General features: G+C 43.6%; 1 protein-coding gene across 1 annotated transcript in view; it reads left to right on the top strand.

Moving 5' to 3' along the window:
- Positions 1-25,375, top strand: part of LOC129857384 (zinc finger protein ZFPM2-like) — a 109,958-nt gene that overhangs the window by 29,573 nt on the left and 55,010 nt on the right. The window contains exon 3 of the mRNA XM_055925590.1: positions 9,950-10,074. Within this exon, the coding sequence (XP_055781565.1) occupies positions 9,950-10,074 (125 nt within the window). The remainder of the gene's footprint in view (positions 1-9,949; positions 10,075-25,375) is intronic.

Here is a 25,375-nt window from a genome sequence, read left to right as displayed (position 1 = left end):
CTCCGGCTAAAACCTACTCACAAAAGACAACTAGGTCACCCAGGAAAAACAGAATTCCTGTTTACCGAAAGTTTGAAATCTGGTAATTGACTTGGGGAAGAGGTTTCAGGAGCTCTTTGAAATACTCCAGTCTGTAAATTAAGTGTTAAATTCAATCCCATAGTAAACAGTTACGACTGTAAATATGTTTGCTACTATAGCCTTGTTTGCTTGATTTATTTCCATAAATGTATTTTCCCCTCTTAGAAGTGATTGTATGTATATATTGTTTGTTTTTTAATGAAAGCAAGTGTTCTAAACTTCACTAGTTTTGTTCATAAAATTCTGTTAAGCTTTTGTGTTTTAGCAGGCATCCAGTCATACCGGTATGTGAATGCTTCCCTTATAAACAAATAGAATCAAATAGAAACAATTATTCAGTCCATCTGACAGGCAAATTAGGAGTGATATCCTTCTGATGCTTCTCAACATGTAAAACAATCAAATCAACAACAAAAAATGTGGCGTCCTCTAGATGTTGTTTGAGATATCTGTGTGAGGAGACTTTCATCCTTTTAAGTTTTCCTGTCTTGTTTTACCAGCTATCAATAGACAGTGTGACACTTGTATAAGATGGATGTGTTGGAGATTGTTGTCTGTATGCTTACTGCTAACTTCACTAGGCTTTTGATCAAACTGAGGACTTGACAACTGGCATATTCCTTTTGTTCAATGATAGCATACCGCCTCAGTGTTTACGTCAATTATATACATCAAAGACAAGTTCTCAGTAGATGTTAGATGTATTTCCTGTTTATATTACATTTACATTTACATTTAAGTCATTTAGCAGACGCTCTTATCCAGAGCGACTTACAAATTCTCTGATTTCCCTCTTGTGATTAAATGGGATCTAAACAGCAACAATATATTATATTCTCAACCTGCCAGAATCAATAGAACGTTTTCTACCTTTTTGATCAACTTCTTTGTATGAAACTATACTCCGCATACATTGTGCATGTTAGCAATAGAATCATCCCGGTCCTCTCTGCTTTGTGTTAAAATCACAGACAGTATCTATATCTTTGGCTACAATGTCCTAATCTCTATGGCCTGTTTAACTTTTCCTACAACAAACCCTTGCCTGTCTTGGGGGCCTCAAAACAAATCTGACCTATAGGAGTGTCCTCAAAAAAAGGCTGATCGATCCACCTCATTTTCGAACGTTGCTATGGGCACAGCCAAACAACGGAAGTGATGGATTCGACTTCCGCTTCATTTCCCTACTGCAGTGCGCCAGTGGCAAACTTGCCGGAGTAAATTATTATATAAAAGTCAAGTAAATAAGTGTATGTGTAATTTAATATTTATTTAATTTACGTTAGCTAGACCTAGTAGTAGGATAGTTTTGTTGTGATAATAACGTTAGTTGTGTTGTGGTAGAGTTAAGGCCACCAATCCAATCCAATAACTATAATAATAAACTATAGGTTACATAACTAGAAAACGTTGGTGAGCATCCACACTAGAGGAAAGTTTATCGTTTATCGTTCTTCGGTCCTACGCCTGTCAATCAACTGATTAACACATTCTACTGCATGCAGACTATTAATAAGGTGGTAACACAAGACCATTCAGGAGGTCTCTAATGCAGAGATACTGGTTTAGACCAGTGCTTCCAGGGTGTGTTCATTGTCATAGTGACAACTGCAAATAATACTTCAATGTGCATGTAATCCAACTGGAAAATAATATAGTAACGTGTGTTCTAAATGTAGCAATTCAACAACATGCGCTGTTTACCCTGCACATCTTTTACAGCTTGTCATTGCCTCGTTGCTCAAGTGGTTTATAAGTGATTTCAATTTTTCTAATGGTTGTCAATTCGTTTGTGTCTTCTTTTTCACTGTGCTCATCTCTGTATGTCCTGCGCAACTATTTGCAATGCATCAGTGCAACAATGTTATCATGACCGGCCAAAAGTGATCACACCAATGCACATTCTTTCCTCAACTTTCCCGACATTTTCTAAGCTGTAGGCCTGTTTTACATTCAGCAATTAGCAAGGACAAGCCTGCTTCTTTCCTTGAATAGGCTATAAGGCCTAGTATAAAACATGATCAAAATAAATATCCTATAGATTTTGTAGCCTATAGCTTTTCCTGGGATTTCACGAGAAGAGGAGAGTCTTGCGTCCGAGGCGTATAGCCTATTGCGCACAGGAACAGCTGGGATAGAGAGGCTAGTGATGTATAGCTGAAGTAAGACGCTAAATATTGGCTAGATATTAGACCATTCATTAGATAAATATTAGGGCTATAGGCTAAATATTTACTTGTCAAAGTGCAAGAAAAATAGGTTAACAGATTCTGAAATGGCAGATCAGTAGTGCGTTCCTCCAGGCTGCGCTCTGTGGTTCCAGGGCACTTAAAGCCCCACTATTGATTAGGCCTAGACCTACGTTTTTAGACCAAATGATTATACCTAGGCTACAACAACACAATGCAATGAGGAAAGTATTGTTGTTATCAAGTGAATACACAAGTATTGTCCAGAGGGTGTAAACTGTGATGTAGCCGCATCCTCAGAGCATGCGCAGACCAGCTGGCTGGTGTGTTTACAGACATATTTAATCAATCCCTATCCCAGTCTGTTGTACCCACATGCTTCAAGATGACTACCATTGTTCCTGTACCCAAGAAGGCAAAGATAACTGAACTAAATGACTACCGCCCCGTAGCACTCACTTCTGTCATCATGAAGTGCTTTGATAGTCAAGGATCATATCACCGCCACCTTACCGGCCACCCTAGACCCACTTCAGTTTGCATACCGCCCTAATAGATCCACAGATGAAGCAATCGCCATCACACTGCACACTGCCCTATCCCATCTGGACAAAAAGAATACCTATGTAAGAATGCTGTTCATTGACTACAGGTCAGCATTCAACACCATAGTACCCTCCAAGCTCATCATCAAGCTGGAGGCCCTGGGTCTCAACCCCCTCCCTGTGCGGCTGAGTCCTGGACTTTCTGACGGGCCGCCCCCAGGTGGTGAAGGTAGGAAACAACATCTCCACTTCGCTGACCCTCAACACTGGGGCCCCACAAGGGTGTGTGCTCAGCCCTCTCCTGTACTCCCTGTTCACCCACGACTGCGTGGCAATGCACGCCTCCAAGTCAATCATCAAGTTTGCAGATGACACAACAGTAGTGGGCTTGATCACCAACAACGACGAGACAGCCTACAGGGAGGAGGTGAGGGCACTAGGAGTGTGGTGTCACGAAAACAACCTCTCACTCAACATCAACAAAACAAAGGAGATGATCGTGGACTTCAGGAAACAGCAGAGGGAGCACCCCCCTATCCACATCGAAGGTACAGAGAAGGTGGAAAGTTTTAAGCTCCTGGGCATACACATCACAGACAAACTGAAATGGTCCACCCACACAGACAGTGTGGTGAAGAAGGCGCAACAGCGGCTGAAGAAATGTGGCCTGTCACCCAAAACCCTGACAAACTTTTACAGATGCACAATCGAGAGCATCCTGACGGACTGTATCACAGCCTGGTACGGCAACTGCACCGCCCTCAACCGCAAGGCTCTCCAGAGGCTGGTGCGGTCTGCACAACGCATCACCGGGGGCAAACTACCTGCCCTCCATGACACCTACAGCACCCAATGTCACAGGAAGGCCAAAAAGATCATCAAGGACAACAACCACCCGAGCCACTGCCTGTTCACACTGCTATCATCCAGAAGGCGAGGTCAGTACAGGTACATCAAAGCTGGGACCTAGAGATTGAAAAGCAGCTTCTATCTCAAGGCCATCAGACTGTTAAATAACCATCACTAACTCAGTGAGGCTGCTGCCTACAATGAGACCCAATCACTGGACACTTTAATACATGGATCACTAGTCACTTTAAACAATGCCACTTTAAATAATGTGACTTTAATAATGTTACATATCTTACATTACTCATATCACATGTATATACTGTATTTTATACCATCTACTGCACCTTGCCTATGCCGCTCGGCCATCGCTCATCCATATACTTATATGTACATATTCTCATTCATCCCTTTAGATTTGTGTGTATTAGGTAGTTGTTGGGGAATTGTTAGATTACTTGTTAGATATTACTGCACTGTTGGAACTAGAAGCACAAGCATTTTGCTACACTCGCATTAACATCTGCTAACCATGTGTATGTGACCAATAACATTTGATTTGATTTTGATATGAATAACCGCTCACACCTCCTGTTTTGTTTCATGCAGAAATAGCGGCATAGGCATACAGGCTAGGCCTGATTATGCAACCATGTTGATCAGTTTGGGTCTATTCCCTACAGTTTAGAGGGCCCAGAAATATACATTATCAGGCCTCTCATATGGTGTAGGCCTATTTTGTCAGGATGTAGCCCTGTGTTGAGATAGGAGTACTATAGGAAAATATAGGTGTATCCTTTCCAACTCCCTGCCCGTTCAAGAAAATAAGCCAATGTGTCCAACAAGCTTTTGTAGTCTGGCTTTTCCTGGGGCTCCACAAGATTTAAAAGGAATAGCCGTGACAGCGGATAGGCAAGGTGTGTACTTGCGAAACAGAACAATGAAGACAGACAGGCTTGAGATGTAGCCTATAGCCTAAGTTAGAAGCTTATGAAGAATGTTATGATTGTTTTCAAGTGAGTGCAAAACTCTAGTCTAGTCTGTAAACTGCAGTGAATAGCCTATGTCATTTGAATAACCTCTCAAAAGCCTGGCATTTTGAATGCATATTGATTTCGAAATAACTGCATCTAGCCTACCATATGGTTGTCCTGTTGTGTTGCTACCATGCTGCGTTGTCATGTGTTGCTGCCATGCTATGTTGTTGTCTTAGGTCTCTCTTTATGTAGTGTTGTGGTGTCTCTCCTGTCGTGATGTGTGTTTTGTGCTATATTATTATTTATTTATTTTATCCCAGCCCACGTCCCCGCAGGAGGCCTTTTTCCTTTTGGAAAAATTGTACATTTGTAAGTAAGAATTTATTCTTAACTGACTTGCATAGATAAATAAAGGTTAAATAAAAAATAGCTATACAAATAGCTTGACTGATTGGACAACCATTTGGAACAGTTTTCTCAGCAGTTTAGCCTACAAGGTCCAGGAACATTAGCAGGACAGTAATATGGTGTATAAGACTGACCTATAGGAGTGTCCTCAAAACAAGGCTGACCTATAGGAGTGTCCTCAAAACAAGGCTGACCTATAGGGTCCAACCCTTTCCCTGCACCCCTTCCTCTTAGCCAAGCACATGCGGTTGTCTAGGAAACTTGCTCTCCCAAAATGGTCAAGTTTCCCCTCCCTCCCGCTGCTCAAACGGAGGGTGTGAGCCAGACAAGCAGGGGGTTCTCGTCTGGGAGAGAGGGAGAGGAGGAGGAGGGAAAAGGTCCATCTGTGTTTTAAAACAAGTGTCTTGCCCAGAGATAATAGTGCTGCTCTGGGTTATAAATGATGCATTTTGTTCTCTTGGACCTGATAATGGAGGTTTAGGGGAAGGGGAGGAAAGTTCATCGCTCTCTTATCAAGGCGCACTGGCATTTCTCCTTCAGCTGTAACATTTCATATCACATCTCTGCTCCTTTAGAGATGTAGCACCTTTTGTGGAGAGATACTGTACGTTCCATTTCACCCTCTATATGCTCCATGTGGTATATTCATTTGTATCCCATTTGGCACTTCTATAACCTGTTCCGTCAATAGCGATGGTTGTGATAGCTGCGTCTCTGAACTGACAGACATGGGGTTATTATTGAACGTTGTCACAGCAGTCTCTTACTCTACTGTACACCTCTCTACATAGATTGACACGGTTTCAATTGTTACCATTTTATGATATCCAGTGAATATCCAGTGAATTGTTGTTTTTAAGCAAAAAATATTACATTGGATTGTATTTTGTTTCCAATTGTTACGTTCAAGGGATAGTAGGAAAGTGGTTTTATTAGTTGAAAAAATATTTAACCATGGAAATAGGATTTATTTATGTAGAAATACATATAACTAGAATGTGTATAGGCGACCAAGGTAAGTCTTAGTTTTCAGTTGGTCACTGAACTAATATTCATGTTTTAAATGGCTACAGTCAAACTACTGTTAATCTGCAGCCACCTAACACTGTCATTTGTCATTTATGACCCTCACTGTAGAGAAATGATATTAAGTTAAATCCAAATTGGATGAAGTTCCACACCAGGAGATGTGGAGTACATTATTATATGGAAGAAAATTTGAATACAAAGTCTATCCATCATCAACCACTAGGAATCCACCATAGTGTTCAAACATTTATACATTGAGATTTTGTGGTAACATTTCTGTGGTAACATTTCTGTGGTAACATTCTGAGTCCCTTGAATGCCACATTGCCACATAGAAAGTGATCTTATGGTTGAGTGATTGTTTACTACTGAACCTACTGCACCCACCATTCAGAACATACTTCACTGGCTCACATGGATTGAACTACGGTGCTACTGTATGTGGACTGTACCTATATAGATACCACTTGAATGGAGGTGAGGGCAAATGTTCTTCATTTTAAAAACAACAGGTCATGTTATTGGAGATCTAATAGTGGATTTAAAAAAGAGGTGATGGTTTCAGCTTTGGGGTGTCTGTCTCTCTCTCTCCCTCTCTCCCACCCCTCCACCATCTATTCTTTAAATCACACCAAGATGGCACCCTGCCACTGAGACACTGCTCATTAGCATTCTGAGCTATGCCAGTGAAGAGAGACGCAGAGAGAGACGATGAGGTTCCCTATTCCTCTTTCTCTCTGTCCCTCTGTCCGCATAACAGCAAAACAAACAGATGCCAGCGTGGAGCATCTTGGGTGCTATCTGAGGAGGATCTCTCCACACACAAAGGAACATTCATTGGGCTGCCAAGTATCAGTGGAGACCAGAGAGAGCAGGAACAGACCCCAGAGTCTAGCGACAGATGATGATCTTATCGAAGGGGGGGTGGGGGGGGGACTCTTTAGTCACATCATCAGTTGCCTCTTGCCCAAGAACCGTGGCATTTCACTATTGGGTGTTGAGCGACGTTGAGGGGGACAGAGCGGGGTAGGGTTTGTCAGGGCCCCCTGTACTGGAGCTCACTGAAGGCCACTCTTTCTTCAGGCCTTGTCTTTGATTTGTGAGAAAGGGTTCAATACTGTGAGTGTTTATTTTTTACTTTGTCATTAATGTTTATTAAGGTATGAGCAGAGTGAGAAGGTGAGAGTTTTGGCACTTGAGTTGTAGTCTTTTAAAATAGTCTCAGTACCTCAGAGAGGAAACATTTGACAAAGAGTGTTCATTTTGGCTGGGCTAAAGATTTTCCAAAGGAGGCTTCTTCGCTCTGACCATCCAACATAACATAGATATCAGGGAGTATAGACTGTCCACAGACCCCATTTAGATAAAACCAGTTGTCTGTTATCATAATGCATATCTATATATTCTTTATCTATAGATAGTGGACTCCTAAATGCTGGTGGCAAATGGAGAGATAAAGTATGAAGGCTTATTATTTTTCAGCTGGTGTTTTTGTTGAGGTCGGAGGATTGTATCTGCAACAGATGTGACACACCAGCTGGAAGCCAAGGTCCTCAGGCAACATTTGGTACGGGACACAAACAACTGGCACACAGACACTGTATGAGGACCTCAAACCTCCAATTGAATTGTACCCCCCTCTCCCTTCTCTCTCACACACCTACTACTCCCATCCCCCCATCTTGTATCAACTAGAGAGAGGGGAGGGGGAGAGAGAGCGAGAGGGGGAAAGAGAGACAGAGAAAGAGAGAGAGACTACCCGCCCGCTGGGGATGGCTGTAGCTAGCGGTCGGTGTGTCAACAGGGCTAAACAGGAACTAGCATCCAAGTGGTTAAAGGGCCTCGCTCTTATCAGAGGACAGACAGAATGCATCAAGCGGTGGCTGCATGCGCTCCTTCTCCCTTGCATCGCACTGAGGGAGCCTGCTGCCTCTGATGGTGGCCAGCTGTGCTCCAATGTTTAATCATTTCTCTCTTAATGAGCTTAGCCACCTTCCACCACACCGTCAGTAACGCAGTGGGCAACAGACAGAGAGGAGGAGGAGAGAGATAATCATCCGAGTTAATTCTTCCACAAAATAAAGTTTAGTAGCATGTCTGGACATACAGTAGGCAGTGGTGTCATTGGTATCATACAGAAAGGAACGTTTAGAGTATTGAGATGAGAATATTACTCTGTTTGATTCTAGTTTTGGCATATATTTGTACATTTGTCCAACATCAAGTAATTGTTCGGGCTGTAATGTTCTTGAAATGCAGGTGTATTTTATAGTGGAGGGTGTAGCTGATGGCATCAAAAGAGAATGAAGTATTTCTGAAGAGAACTCTTCCTGACTCCAGGGTGTGATGTGACCCAGGTGTGTGTGATCTTTAGGAAACAACAGCAACGTAGCCTATTGTTAGCGTAGCCACCCGTCACCCAATGTTGTTTATGCATGAGAAGGAGCACATTAGATGAAAGCATTTCCATACAAACAGACTGACACAATAGCGTGTCACTGATACAAGGCTGATATTTACAGTATAGACCTCGTCTGAATAGGTCATTATATCACAGGAGTGTTATTATAAAGTTCAGTGATCATTTCACTTCACTCAACATGCATGGAATACATGCCCAGAATACTGATTAGCTACAACATCAGTGCACATCTAGGTTAAAATAAATGTTTACAAACTAAATGTACGGTTCATACATGTGCGGTAACTACAATAAGAACGTATCACATTTGAGAAATACATGAATACCTTCTGGGTCTGTTTAGATTGTGCCGTACTGTATATTGCATTCACTTTACAGTAACAAAGGCGGGAAGATTATGTGAAAATGTGCCTCAATAAAAGGGTGATAAGTTAGAGTACTGAAGACAATCATAACACTTGGGTTCAGTCAGAGGGAGAGTAGACGTTCGCAGGAAGATAAAGCAGATAGTGCTTGAGGGGGTTGAGGGTCTAAATCCTCCAACCAGGGCACTCAGAGGTTGTCAAGGCGACCGGGCGGAAATGTGCACTTGAGAGGCCTGCATGACTTTCCTCCCCCCCAGAAACCCAGCGGTGACCACGCTATGGCCCCAATTATCATAACTATTTTATTAATCACTGTCCCAAGAAAGTACACTGAATCTAAGAGATAAGATAGCGGGGGTGTTTTAGCTAGCTGCGCTAACAGTGCTATCCTGTTACACAGTTCATTAAGTGTAGCTGTGAACAGCACTAACAAGGGACCTAGCTTCTTCCTGGATCAATCCGCTGCCTCTCTCGCTGCCTGCCAGTCACTGAGCCTGGCCCTGCGATGTCTCACAGAGATTATCTCTAGAGAAGACACCTTTCAGGCAAGGTTACCGGCCCGTTGTTTTGATTTGTTTTGATTTGAAACCCTCCAACTGATGATGATGATGGATTCACTCCTGATTATTTTGGCTTTATTGGCAGAGGGCTTAACCTGCACTGTTTACTGTTTTTATGAACACGAGGGACTGTAGATCTATATGCATGGGGGAAAGAAATAGTAATCTGTCAATGTGCCCTTGAGCAAGGCACTTAACCTTCATTTGCTCCAGGGGTGCCGTCCTACTATGGCTGACCCTGTAAAACAACACATTTCGCTGCACCTATCTTGTGCATGTAACAATAAAACCATTTTTTTAATGGATAATGGTCAACAAATAAAGCCAAATACCAGGACACTTCACAAGATGGCTACAGTATCCCAGAAAAAGAAAGAGGAGCACTTTTGCAATGATCTTTGAGGTGTATTTAAGGAAAAATGATACTAATTACTGTGTTTTCTAGGGAACTGGAGCATTTGGCTGACTGTTTTGAGATGCTTGGTGTTTTATGATATGATGACTGTTTGGGTGGTGTTTTATAGGAGAGCTGGATGCGTTCCACAAGGATGGAGAGCGTCGGATCCACAGCCGGCAGCAGCTCCCTGTGGGAACCACGTGGGGACCTTTCAACGGGAAGATCGAGATGAACATCGATGGCAGCGGCATGGTAGGTCATGCTTTTAACGTCTGTCTCTTTCTTTCACTTATTCTGTCAGAGTCACATTGTTACTGGGGCTGTTCTGGGAACATGAAAAAACAGAGAATACCACCAAATTATCTGTCACCCTTTTTCTCAAGACTTTGGTCCATAACCTAACCTTCACTTTGCTAAAAAAAATTAAAAAGTTTGTGTTTTTAGTTCACCAGTCATCTGTCGTTCTTAGAGGCCTTGCCCGCCAGCCTACTAGCAAGTTCCTTCCACCAATACAATACAGTGAGAGTGAGTGGGTAGGGGTAAAGCCTAGTCAACTTGAAGGAGGAGGCCACCAATTCCCATGATAGTTAGACCCATAGAGTTGACTGTTCAGGGATCAAATTTCCCCCCACAAAAGGCTTTGATGTGCATTCATTTCAACCATTTAATCTGCATATTTTACGACTAAACACTTTAATTGGTAAAAAAAACATTTGAGTCCAGACCCTCGATTCAATGAACTAACGATCCATTATATTTGATGTTGCTATTCTCACCCCAGCTTTACACCAATCAGCTGGCCCCGCTTGTCTTAAGACGTCCCAGTGAAGTTCCTCTTTAACGGCTGGAAAATATGTTGACCTGGTGCTCTGGTGAAACGACGAGTTCTCCAGGGTTTTGATATTTCATTTTCATTTGGATTAATTAAGAAAATTCTTATTAAAAATTGTAACCAATCTCACATTCATCCTGTTAAGAAACATAAGGAAAAGTCCACGAGGATTTTAGACTCAGAGGCCCTGCCCGTTCTCGCGGATTTCTTTAACGCTATAACTTTATTAAATCATTCTCTGAGCTGTTTCTGACTGTTTTCTAAGCTCCCCTCACGGTTCTAAAGTCATCAATGGCTTTAAATATTTCATCTAACCATGAAATATGGACTCTTTTCGGGTCCAGGCCTGTTATCCTCAAGCAAAGAGTGATTCTAAGGATGAGCACCTCAAGCCACTACTGTGCATGACATGCAAATATAGTTCTCTTCCATTTTTGCATGAATTTACATGAAAGGTGGGTAGCCAATGTGACAGTCTATTGCCCTCAGAGTGAACAAGTAGTGTCAAATGCATCCTCATATGGTTGAGATGCAGTTATCAGAGTATTTGTACTTCAGGTTTCCTACATTTGTATACTTCATAAAAAGGAAGTTAAGATGTAGTTACGCTGCGTGCTGAACTAACTACATTTAAAACTGTTCACATTCTAAGAGACTGAGCTGTTGGACAATATTGTAATGTTCTAGATTGTTAGTTACAGCCCTCTGCCTTCGCCTGAATCCTGAATCCTCCTATCTTCAGGCGTCTAACTGAGCCAGGTGCTAGGCTTCACCTGTAATGGGTTGTGGAGGGGTTACAAAGAATATAACATCTTCTCTCAATTAAAGGTAGAGGAAGAGCTCTCTGGCACATTGCCTTTAAGGATCTCTCCTGTCTGTGTCTATTCTCATGGGTACATATGCTATGCTTCGCTGCTTGCCCTCCTCTCCTCTCTCTTCTCTTAGTCTCAGTCATCTCTCAAATGAGCTACTGGCTGTTAGCAGCTTCTCACAATACCTCATTAAAGCCTAGCTGAACTCGAGTAACGTATTTTGGTTTTATTGAGCTGCCTGTTTTACTGTGATACGAACATACTTCATATTCGCCAAACCTATAGATAAACAAGAAAGCTGGCAATAAATTCTCTGCTATTTCCATCAGGGACTCATCTTACAGTGCACGGCTTGTATTACCAACCACCTGGTCATTAAGCAGTTTTGCTTGTATATATACAGTAGTACTGTAAAAACCCCATTGGCAACTCCCCCAGAAAGGTATTTTAGCTCTTGTTTTCTAGTGAGGGAGGAAAGGGACTTAGTTGTATTCTGCTTCTTAACAATATACTTCCATTTAAAGACAGAAACCAGCTCTAATGTCTCACCCAACCAGAGAAAGCCTTAGGAGGTTAAATAAAATAGGGACTAAGAGAAAAGAGCAATGTGAGGGAGAAAAAAAAGAGAAAGCTGGGTAGTTTTGATGCATGTCAGACCAGCCTCGTGTTCCTCTACAGGGTCAGGAAGGTAGTATAAAGCATTTGAAGGCAGAAATAAACCCTGATTGTTTCATGGGTCTCTACTTCATTCACCCAAGAGGGGCTCTCAGTCATTCTCATGAAGTATGACCTCTAGGGACTATTAAATCTCTTCTCTCTGTGTTAGATTGTGAAACCACAGAGGTGAATGAATTACCCAATGGCATGGCAGCTCTAAGGCATTAACGTCACCTGTCTTTCTCTCTCACACTTTGAAATCCAAGCTGGAAACATGTGACCTTCTTGTGTGATATTGATATGCCCTCGATGGAATCGAAAAGGGTCTTTCAGACACGTCACTCGCAGACTTCTGTATCTAGATCAAAGCGTCTTCCATGATTGTAGCATACATTCAAACTTAGCTAATACTGTAAGTCATGCGGTCTCACCACTTGAAAAAGTCCCATGATGCAGAGATTCATTGTGATTATTCCATAAAGCTTGCACTTGTGGTGCTGTCCATCATAGTAGTAGCAGAGATTGTCAAGGCTTGCCAGTTGTCATGTGAGTCTGATGATTACACCAATGAGGAGCGTAGTGTTCAGGAGTCAGAGGGGACGAGTGGTAACTGCATGCAAACTGTGTTAGCTAGCTGAGCTAAAGCCTAGGATTCAAGATGGAGGAGCTAATGCGATTCTTCAGGTCTCAGGCAAGGTTTCTCATCACCAGTGGTGTAGTGTAGGATAAACACAGTTTATGCACCTTTTTTTATTTTGAGCAAGTGTTTACCCATTTATTGCGAGAAAATTCTTTGGTTACTGGTGTTACTTTATTCACCAGTAACGGCGGTCAGCGTTTACTTTTTGGGGGGGGCTGAACAAAGCTAGATCAGCTTTAATATTGAGGATCGATTTATGGTTCTATGAATTGAATTTTTTGCATAATTTCTAATCCCCACGTTTTTTTTGTTTTACACTACCACCTCCCCTGATTGGAGTAAACTAACGGACTACTAGGGCCGGGACGATATCAGTATCGCAATATTTTTTCCATGGCAAAAATGTAAACACAAAGCAGACCTAACTTCTGCTGTGTAAAATGTTGTGTGTTATAGCTGAAAAGAAATCAATGTGACTCTGGATGACAGCATAATGGGGTGGCAGGTAGCCTAGTGGTTAGAGCGTTGGACTGGTAACAGAAAGGTTGCTAGATCAAATCCCTGAGATGACAAGGTAAAAATCTGTTAACCCACTGTTCCTAGGCCGTCATTGAAAATAAGAATTTGTTCTTAACTGACTTGCCTAGTTAAATAAAAAAAATAATGGTGTCTGTTTCTAACATTAGGGCTGTTTTGTTTTCTTACCACGATGCTTACGAGTATAGCGATACTGGTATCATCCCGGCCCTACAACTTACAGCTATTTTCACTCATATGTACAGTACATGTAGTCAAATAATGATGCATATATTCCAAATTTCCCATTGGCTGATCAGGGTTTTTCAGATCCCCTAACAATACAGTTTGCAGTTCTAGCTGAACCCTGATATAAAAGAGAGCTACATACCTTTTTTTTTACCACTACATCATGTCAGCTTGGGTTATCCAACCACATCCATTCTATAGTCTGGTGAGAGGTGGTGAGTCTGTAGTGCTGGTCCCCAGAGCCAGACAGAGGCAGCAGCCAGAGGGACCGGGCGGTCCCATCTACTGTGGCTCTCGGTAAGTCTACTGTGGGTCTCTATGGGTGTACTGTGGGTCTGCTGTGGTTCTCAGTGGGTCTACTGTGGGTCTGATGTGGGTCTCTATGGGTCTACTTTGGGTCTACTGTGGGTCTACTGTGGGTCTGATGTGGGTCTCTGTGGGTCTACTGTGGGTCTACTGTGATCTCTATGGGTCCACTGTGGCTCTCTATGGGTCTACTGTGGGTCTGATGTGGGTCTCAGAGGGTATTCTGTGGGTCTCTGTGGGTCTCTATAGGTGTACTGTAGGTCTGTTGTTACTCTCTATGGGTCTACTGTGGGTCTCTATGAGTCTACTGTGGCTCTGTTGTGGGTCTCTATGGGTCTACTGTGGCTCTCTATGGGTCTACTGTGGGTCGCTATGGGTCTACTGTGGGTCTACTGTGGGTCTACTGTGGGTCTCTATGGGTCTACTGTGGGTCTACTGTGACTCTCTATGGGTCTACTGTGGGTCTGTATGGGTCTATTGTGGGTCTCTGTGGGTCTAATGTGGCTCTACTGTGGATCTCTATGGGTCTACTGTGTCTCTCTGTGGGTCTACTGTTACCTTTATGGGTCTACTGTGGGTCTACTGTGGGTCTACTGTGATCTTTATGGGTCTACTGTGGGTCTGCTGTGGCTCTCTATGGGTCTACTGTGGGTCCCCTGTGGCTCTCTATGGGTCTACTGTGGGTCTGATGTGGGTCTCAGAGAGTCTGTTGTGGGTCTCTGTGGGTCTCTATATGTATACTGTGGGTCTGTTGTGACTCTCTATGGGTCTACTGTGGCTCTGCTGTGGGTCTCTATGGGTCTACTGTGGCTCTATGGGTATACTGTGGGTCTACTGCGGGTCTTCTGTGGTTCTCTATGGGTCTACTGTGGCTCTCTATGGGTCTACTGTGGGTCTACTGTGTCTCTTTATGGGTCTACTCTGGGTCTCTATGGGTCTACTGTGGGTCTACTGTGGCTCTCTATGGGTCTTCTGTGGGTCTACTGTGGGTCTACTGTGATCTCTATGGGTCTTCTGTGGGTCTACTGTGGGTCTACTGTAGCTCTCTATGGGTCTACTGTGAGTCTGATGTGGGTCTCAGAGGGTCTTCTATGGGTCTCTGTGGGTCTCTATAGGTGTACTGTGGGTCTGCTGTGACTCTCTATGGGTCTACTGTGGCTCTGTAATTGGTGTCTGTGGGTCTACTGTGGCTCTATGGGTCTACTGTGGGTCTACTGTGGGTCTTCTGTAGTTTTTTATGGGTCTACTGTGGCTCTATATGGGTCTACTGTGGGTCTACTGTGGCTCTGCTGTGGCTCTCTATGGGTCTACTGTGGGTCTGATGTGGGTCTCAGATGGTCTTCTGTGGGTCTCTGTGGCTCTCTATGGGTTTACTGCGGGTCTGCTGTGGCTATCTGTGGGTCTACTGTGATCTTTATGGGTCTACTGTGGGTCTGCTGTGGCTCTCTATGGGTCTACTGTGGGTCTACTGTGGGTCTGATGTGGGTCTCAGAGGGTTTTCTGTGGGTATCTATAGGTGTACTGTGGGTCTGTTGTGACTCTCTATGGGTCTACTGTGAGTCTCTATGGGTCTACTGTGGCTCTGTTGTTGGTCTCTGTGGGTCTACTGTGGCTCTACAGGCCTACTGTGGGTCTACTGTGGGTCTACTGTAGTGCTCTATGCGTCTACTGTGGCTCTATATGGGTCTATTGTGGGTCTACTGTGGCTCTCTGTGGGTCTACTGTGGTTTTCTATCGGTCTTAGTGGGTCTGGTGTTACTCTCTATGGGTCTACTGTGGGTCTCTATGGGTCTACTGTGGCTCTGTTGTTGGTCTCTGTGGGTCTACTGTGGCTCTATGGGTCTATTGTGGGTCTACTGTGTTGTCTACTGTGGCTCTGCGGTGTGTCTCTATGGGTCTATTGTTGGCCTCTATGGGTCTACCGTGGCTCTGCGGTGGGTCTCTATGGGTCTACTGTGGCTCTCTATGGGTCTAATGTGGGTCTCTATGGGTATACTGTGGATCTCAGTGTGTCTACTGTGGCTCTGCTGTGCGTCTCTATGGGTCTACTGTGGCTCTATGGGTCTACTGTGAGTCTACTGTGATCTCTATGGGTCTACTGTGGGTCTACTGTGGGTCTGTTGTTGGTCTCTATGGGTCTACTGTGGCTCTCTATGGGTTTGCTGTGGCTCTCTATGGGTCTACTGTGGGTCTACTGTGGGTCTCTATGGGTCTATTGTGGGTCTCTGTGGGTCTACTGTGGCTCTCTATGGGTCTACTGTGGGTCTACTGTGATCTTTATGGGTCTACTGTGGGTCTACTGTGATCTTTATGGGTCTACTGTCGGTCTGCTGTGGCTCTCTATGGGTCTACTGTGGGTATACTGTGGCTCTCTATGGGTCTACTGTGGGTCTCTATGGGTCTAATGTGGATCTCTATGGGACAACTGTGGCTCTCTATGGGTCTACTGTGGGTCTACTGTGGTTCTCAATGGGTCTACTGTGGGTCTACTGTGATCTCTATGGGTCTCTGTGGGTCTCTATGGGTCTACTGTGGCTCTGTGGTGGGTTTCTATGGGTCTACTGTGGGTTGCTATGGGTCTACTGTGGCACTCTATGGGTCTACTGTGGGTCTCTATGGGTCTACTGTGGATTTACTGTGGCTCTCTATGGGTCTACTGTGGCTCTCTATGGGTCTACTGTGCCACTCTATGGGTCTACTGTGGGTCTCTATGGGTCTACTGTGGCTCTCTATGGGTCTACTGTGTCTTTCTATGGGTCTACTGTGGCTCTCTATTGGTCTCCTACGGGTCTACTGTGGGTCTCTATGGCTGGGGAGTGATGGATGATGCTGTGGGAGAACAGTGGTGCATTACAGTTGTCCAGCAGGACTAGCAGACAAGAGGAAAGAGAGAGAGAAAAACCTGTGTGGAAGAGCCTGACAGGAAATCTGGACATCTGTAGGACAGAGATAGGGTCACATCTCCAGCCTTTATCAAAGAGGAAAGCAGATTTCACATTTGATGGAAGGCCGTGGCAGAAGCCCCAGGCCGCAGGGGTGCTGAGTTTGTTGTGAGGTAATGTAGCTATCCACACACAGCCTGCTGCTGCTACAGGGACCTGTTAACAGACACATACACCTATGATTAGACACTCCAACCAAAGTTGTACTTCATGCTTTATCGGTGTTAGATGATCACACTAGGTCTAAATGTCCGTCCCTTTTTCCTAATTTATATTGTCTTCAAAGAAAGAAAAATAAGTGGTACGTCAATCACGGAATACGTTGAACTGATTTCAGGTTCTCAGTGCGTTGTATCAACAATAGAAATAGAATGTTCTTTCAATAAAGTAATTTATCCCAGAAGAACTCAGGGACTGAAGTCCAAACAAAGTAATGGCCTAGGGTTGGAGTATTGTATAGTGTGTGAAGGGAGAGAAGAGAGAGAGAGGGAGAGGTCACATAGAGAGCGAGGGAGAGGCAGAGGGCCCAGAGAGATAGAGGGAGAGAGGCCAGAGAGAGAGAGAGAGAGAGAGAGAGAAACCATTGAGCGAGAGCCCAGACAGAAATAGAAAGTGAGCTGCCCAAAGCTGCAACCCCAGCTTGTCAGTACCCTGTTTGGTTGTGTTTTGTTCTGCCCAGGGTTGGGCAGGGTTCTCCTCTCTGACTGATGGAGCTGCCAGCGCTCAGCCTCATCCTTCACTTCTCTCACTTCTTCCCCTGATCAATCAGACTATTAAACTCCAATTACACCAGCCAGCCCCGCCACACAACCAGGTGAGCGACAAGCACATTCAGTCAGCCCAGCCCAGACACGCACGGCCCAACTAGCCAACACTCCCAAATTAACCCAAATGAATAGTGACACAGACAGAAATGTCTGCAATCGAGGGCTAAATGACATGTCTGTGTCGAAGCTATTGAGTAGCAGGTGTCTTAAAAGTAGTAATTACACAAAGTGGGATGTGAAAAAGGCCCACGGCTGGGCCAGAGTAGGCCCCAGTGTGGTGGTTAGCTGGGGTCTGTCTCTAGGTGTTGATAATTGATTCAGGCTAATAATAAGCTGCAGATTTAGAGGCCTGTCTGTTCTAGATGCGTGTTGCTGAGGCTGGAGCCTCCTGCTCTATGCTCATAATGCTCAATATAATGGTCTATTGTAAGGCCTGGTTTCAGTGACTGCTGATCTTTTTACTTTAGCCCTCCGTTGGTAGTGATACAAAGATATTTAGGACAGTGTACGTATTGAGGGCAACCCCTAAAACAGACAGAAAACCTGCCATGTTTCTACAACAGGAGGCAGGTGAATTTATATCATTATTGGTCACATCCTGGGAACACTACATGTGTTATTGTTGTTCCTTATATATCAGAAGGAAAGATACAATGTTTTTGTATATTGTAGGCTATATTGTCTGTAATATTTGCTCCGGTGTGATGTGTTTCTGAGTGGAGAGACAGGAAGCCACATCAGGGAAGCAGCTGGCAGTGGAAATGTTGTCACTTGTGAAGCAAAGTGCAGAGACAAATCCTGTGTCATGTTCTTATCAATAATGTGTGTGTTCACATTAAGATATTAAGACATTGTTTTAGTTTCAATCTACATTTCTATCGTGAATTTTGTCAGAAATATTTGTATTATATACTGCAACCAAGTGATTGAGGCTAGCTGCTGCAGTATTCTTTATCGTCTGTAGTATTGTGTGTGTTTTCTGAGAAGAGTAGACTTTTGGTTGTGAACAGAGAGTCTTACCTAGAGAGTGGAGACAAAAAGGAAAATGACAAGATACTGTCCTAATTTGCAGCTGGGAGAGAGGTGGTGTCTGTCAGACCCAGGAGGGGTTTTATAGTGTCATTTAGAACAAGGTGAGAAATGAGGTCCTGCCGTCCATGCTCCAAAAAAGGCACCAGAAATTATTCAAGCCATCACTCAGACATTTATCTCCTCCCGGTTCCCACCCTCTCCCGTCAATATGTTTATTGTTAGCTACCCCCTAAACTTGAACAAGTGGTGGCGCGGATTTTTCTGCTCCGAAATTATATTTTTCTTCTTGTCATTGCTTCATTAATCAAGAGAAGGCATTCTGAAAAATGTTTTGTTTTGGAGGCTGCAATCTATTTTTTGTGTGTGTGTGTGTTGTTGTTAATCTGCGCCCGTGGCAGGTTTCCCCTTCGAAACGCAGCGCTAAGCAGCGGTATCGCAGGCCTATTGTTGTAGCCTCTGTCATAGCAAGGAGAGCCTGATGCAGGCCTGGGCTTGCCTGATAAGGAAAGAGGATTCAACATGGCTGGAAAGGAGAATCAGTGGGACTTGAGAGTGGAGTACGGATGGGGCAGACTCGCACACTGACGTCCGCGCGCATGCGGGTGTGCGCCCACACACATGTACTCGCGTGCACACAAACGCATACACACACTCACACGTAAGCATGCACACACATGCAAGCACACAAATCATCATCATCATCACACTGGCACATGCCCAGGCAATTATTTACAGTTTAACATCCAATTGCATATGCAAGAGGACACCCCAGGATAGTAGTTACAGTACACCACCTCTCTGCTACTGCTTACTGGCAACACACTGACTGCCACAGCACCAAACAGCACACTAAGAAGTAACCAAAAAACAACAATGTATTTGATTTCTTGTATTTTGTATATAAAGTCGACCTATCCTTTCTGTCTGAAAGTAATACCCTCTTGGATGTGGTTGGTAAAACCAGACAATTATCTGCACTAACCGGATTTGAATTTCTATGTTGGACACAAAAATGATTTTGGCATAAAGTATGTGGCTCCATCTAATGAAATAATGGCCCTAAATTTTAGGCTGGGAACCAATTTGTGATTGCATGCATCAATTATTTCTTGGGCTTAAACCAATATTAAGACTGGGGTCTCTTCAGATGGGTAAAATGCTAATTATCTGGCGGTCTCTCTGACATTCACTGCGCCCCACATTTCTATCAACACTATTATTGACCAGCACACACATTAAAGAGTTCACGTTATACTGCATTCTTTTGATAAAGAAAACACATATTCCTCTGAATTCATCCCTCTCTCAGTCTAAACCATCGGCTCGATGACAAAGATCTGACAACAACGCTTGGTTGGCATACTTGTGAGTCGAATGGAGACTAGGGTTATGACCTGTGTCAGAGGGGTGTGTCCAGGCCCCGGGGCCATTGTTTGGTGTCTTTCTAAGCTCCTTTCTATGGCTCCTCTCTCTGTGCTCTGCTGGGATCCATCCTGTGGCCATGCCGCCATGCCGTGGTGTATTAGCTGTGAAGGGCTCAGTGCTGCTCAGTGCTACTGGGGTTGGGGCTGTTGGGGCTGAGCTCCACTGTTTGAGATAATGCATGGTTGACTTGATCTACAAGTGAACCTGACATTCTCCTGTCCTTACATCACCACAAACAGATATGGCTGGTCCCCAGATAAGGAAGGCAGAATTCACTGACTTGCTTTGTGCCTTGCAGCCCTGCTGTGATGGCTACATAGTTTACTCAATCTCACTATACATACAGGGAATGGATCTGTACACTAAATGTTACAGTGAGAACGGACGCTTTTTATGTTGAGTTGGGGCTTCAAATAGATATGCCAATTGAGAGAGAGAGAGAGAACATACACTGAGTGTACAAAACATTAGGAACAGCTCTTTCCATGGCATAAACTGACCAGGTGAATCCAGGTGAAAGCTATGATCCCTTATTGTTATTATTGTTTTTGTTATTGTTAATAATATTGTTATTATTGTTAAATCCACTTCAATCAGTGTAGATGAAGGGGAGGAGACATGTTAAAGAAGGATTTTTAGCCTTGAGACAATTGAGACATGGATTGTGTGTGTTCAATTCAGAATGTGAATGGACAAGACAGACGATTTAAGTGCCATTGAACGGGGTATGGTAGTAGGTGCCAGGTTCACTGGTTTGAGTGTGTCAAGAACTGCAATGCTGCTGGGTTTTTCATGCTCAACAGTTTCCCGTGTGTATCAAGAATGATCCACCACCCAAATGACATCCAGCCACCTTGACACAACTGTTTCAAGCACTGGAGTCAACATGGTCTAGCATCCCTGTGGAACGCTTTCAATACCTTGTAGTGTCCATGCCCCGGCGAATTGAGGCTGTTCTGAGGGCAATAGGGAGTGCAACTCAATATTAGGACGGGGTTCTTAATGTTTTGTGCAGTCTGTGTATAACATGCAGTACAGATGTGTAGAATGCTTATGGTCCTCAATAAACATAAACATAACAATAAACAGAATCCTCAATAAACAGAATTCGACACCTGATATAAACATGAACATTCAGGACCATTTGATTCATTCGGCAAGATATATTGCATACTGTAAAAGAAGGAAATGTTTGAAATATTAACTTGATCTAAATCGTTTGAAGCGAGGTACACTGTGTCTACAACACATCATAACCCAACAAGCACCCAATCTAGCGGAAACATTCATTAACATTCCTAAACCTTTGAGAAAAGTCATAGTGTGCAACTTAGAAAAGTCAATGTGAGCTTCTATGTCAACCGAAAGAGTATATATCCATTAACATACACAACAGACCTCCATTGCAGTTGGGGGAAAACAGAAAAGTGAAAAGAAGTTGAGTGGTGCCAGCTGCTTTGCCATCTGTCTCTGTCATGGCAGTACTTGTGATATGTTGAAACAACTTCCCTGAGAAGTGCTGCAGATAATCCCTGATTGTTTCCATTTGCAAACTCCTGATAGTGTTCTACATTACAGTGGGGACTAAAGTTATTTATGGTGCTGGTTAAAGTTTTAGAGGACTGACCATTCCCTTCAGCAGTCAACACACACACACACGCACGCACGCACGCACGCACGCACGCACACACGCACACACACACACACACACACACACACACACACACACACACACACACACACACACACATACTCTGTCTCGTCTATAATTACCTAAAACATATGTTACAGTACTTCATCATCCGTATCATAATGTTATCAGTATTGTGAAGAACTTTCAGTCCTAGACAACTATGTTGCTCATCCCACTAGAATGCATCATTACGTGCAGGCCCCATGGTCTGCTGGTCTACAGTAGGTACATGTATGCAACCCTGGAGACCGGGGTTCAATCCCCGTCTTCCCACTTTGTCTCCTCTTAATCTGTCTTCCCCGCCGTTTCTAATCTGTCTGAATAAAGCAAAAATGCATAAGTAATTTATCTTTAAGAAAGCATCATAACATGTAGGCTGATTGATGTTTTCAGGACCCTTTGATGCCATGCCATTGATGACATCCATTATTTATAGCATGCTGCCACCACATCACATCTCCCCACACGTAAACCAGGCCACTCTAAGACCCACTCTGAAATTGCACCTTATTCCCTATATGGTGCACTACATGGGCCCTGGTGAAAAGTAGTGCACTATATAAGGAATGCATAGGGTGCCATTTAGGACTTAGACTAAGTCTCTACGTGGGGTTAGGCTGGGCTGCTGTGTTCTCTTTCCTCTTGGTTGCGCTGGTGGAGGGGTCGAGGAAGACAGTGGAGGCTTTGCTTGCTTCACCTCCTCCAGCGAGGGCGAGTCCCTGCTGCCGGCCTCTGATAAGTCCGCCCTGTCCCGGCCTCCAGCCCCAATCCAGCCCCCCAGTACTCCAGCCCCCCAGCCTTGCTAGCCTGGCTTGGGGCCCACCAAAGCCCAAAGACAAAACCCTGTCAAATGACTCCAGATGGATGAACAGCAGAAAATGAAAGTATTCCGTGAAGAATGCTGATTTGGTCGGTGGTCACATGGGTCTTCTATCAGCGGAGGCTTTGAGATAAAGAACCCAGATAAGACCAGAGGAGAGGAGGCCTGGACAGTGTCGGCTTCACAGGCTTGGTGGTCCAGCACATAGCAGTGTGTGTGTGTGTGTTTATATGTATGTGTGTGTGCGAATGTGTGTCTGTGTGTGTGTGTTTATGAGGCTGTCAAAACAGGAATATTACACCACAGGGTCGTCAGGAAACTAATTGGGTAACAAAGACCATTTCCCGTCCTGGAACCCCATCTTTTAACAGTCCGTGTGCTGAGACTGTGATAAGGGAGTTCACGTCTAATACATTTAGTGGGGGCAAGTTCACTATCTTTATCTTATTTACTTACCTCAGTGTAAATATGGCCAGTCTTTAAATGGGATTTATTAAGACCCCCATTTCTCTAAAGTGCACGCGAGAATCAAACTGTTTCTGTGTCATAGGTATACAATCAAATAATTATGCAAATATCAGTAGGTAAGATTTTTCTGCAGTTCAGGGATGGCCAAGAGGGTTGCGCAAAATAGCTTCCTTAAATATAATGCCACGTAGATGCTTTTTTATTGCATTGTGATTTCTGACTTCACATAGAAGAAATAAGAGTTCAAAGGAATGTATTAAAATCCAAGGCTGTACCTTAAAGGGGCTTCGAGGTTTATCCGGGCTTTATTCAAGCATCATCTTGCCTTGAATGTGATTGTTTGTCTTCCCTGACTTATGACTGCTCCTATGTCTGTGTTTATGTGTGGAGGGATAGCTTGTGACCTTAATGGCTGATAGACTTTGTCTCTTCATGTCTTCTTTGAAGAAAGGCCCCTCCGTGTGTTTATTCCTGTGTGTTTAAAGTGGAGCTGTCCGGAGTATGAGCCACCTGGCTGGTTCAGTGACCCTGGGGGAACAGTAATGTACCATACAGGTGAACACATCGCTGGCTGTCGCTTCTCTATTATGTGCTCACATAGTTTCTCATGGCTCCAGGAGCCGAGCCTTAAGTTACATGTAAAGATCAAACAAGTCCACAATTGAATTCAAATAGCGAGAACTGAGGCGTTCAATGTTATTTCTCTGACCGAAGCCAAACAGTAGGAAGACGTGCATATACAGGATGTGTACCTCCTAGTCATTATTAAGTAGTGAAGCATGCATTACAAATTCTACTTTCTCTTTCTTTCTTCCCTACTTCAAAAAATGATACATAGGCTACACATTATATTCTGTATCTGCAACTTGCAGTTCATGGATTAACATGAATTTGAATGAAATGTCCACTTCAGCCAAACAACTGGTTGGCGAACAGGGACAATAGACCAGAACATGTCAAAGGCCCGTAGTTTGTCTGTTGCATTAAGGAGGAGATGATTATAATATATTGCATTGCTGATGTGGTTTAGTTATTTTTATACTTTTTAAATTGTCATTTAAACATATTGTTTATCAAACCTCGCATATCTACTTCCTCACATAACTCCTCCCATTCAGAGAGAGAGAGAGAGAGAGAGAGAGAGAGAGAGAGAGAGAGAGAGAGAGAGAGAGAGAGAGAGAGAGAGAGAGAGAGAGAGAGAGAGAGAGAGAGAGGACTTGTCTGGAGGGCAGGTAGATCTTACACTACACTGGATGAGTTTGGAGTTGGAGCAGCTCTTACTGCCTGGAGGTTTGGGAGAATGGAGGATGCTTGGAACTCATTGCTTTCCCTCATTTACTCCTTTTTTCTGACTCTGTCTTTCTCTGCCTCCCTGTCTTACTCCATATGTGGCTTTAGGTATGTAGTATTGTAATGATCAATCAACATACACTCAATGTGGTGTAAAGACTCAAGGTCACTTATTGTCCATATGTGGTTACAATCAGGAACAGATAGATACTTTCAAATAGGTAAGAACAGATAGGATGTCACTTAAATGATCAAATACTCTATGTATATTTCCCATGGCTGCCATGATCTAGGCACAGCAATGGGTAGCTGCCATTATAGCAACAACAACTAAAGGCAGAGTGATTGGTGTCCTTTTAAAGATTCCAGGAACAGCAGTGACTCTCAATTTAATCGATTTAAAACGAAAAGTCAATTTAACAAAGTTGAAAAGAGAAAGATGTGTGTGTGGGGGGAGGTAGAAAAGAAAAAAGCATTCTTTTGCACTCAAGCAGTAAACTAACTGCAGCACAGAGCGAGCGCAGGGAGAGAGATGATTTCTGCCGAATTATCTCCCACCTCACATTTGCTCTTAGGCAAGCAGTTTAAAAGCCAAGCGATTGAGCCAGTGATCCAATTTGAAATGCAGAAATGATTAGAGCAGCTTGCCTCATTTCATATCGAAATGCTCTGATTTATGACAGGGCAGCAGCCAAGATCTATCTCTACAGGGAATTAGTGTCGAATTTTTGCATATTTCTGTTATTTAGTCTTCCAATAGCAGATGCTACTGTAGGGAGAGAGAGAGAAACAGAAAGCTATATGAAGGTACTGTATATTTTATTTGGGCAGATGTAACTATACTACCGTTAAAAGATGGATAGAATGGCTTGAAATGAGACCTGAGAAATGGATGCATTGGAAGCATTTCCCAGTTCATGTGGGATGTTGACAGATAATTGTGTTTTTTCGGGGGTTATATTAAAGGAAAATATACATAAATATCCATATTCTGAATATAAGCTTTCTATACATGCATAGAAACTTGGAGATGGATTGAAAGAGAAAGGGTCTTGGCCATTTATTCGACAGAAAGACCCTGGCAAGTCATCCGTCCTTGAGGCT

This window comes from Salvelinus fontinalis, chromosome 6, assembly GCF_029448725.1.
Source record: "Salvelinus fontinalis isolate EN_2023a chromosome 6, ASM2944872v1, whole genome shotgun sequence".
NCBI classification, from domain to species: domain Eukaryota; kingdom Metazoa; phylum Chordata; class Actinopteri; order Salmoniformes; family Salmonidae; genus Salvelinus; species Salvelinus fontinalis.
The sequence above is the reverse complement of the archived record's forward strand: the minus strand, read 5'-3'. Positions and strand labels throughout refer to the sequence as shown.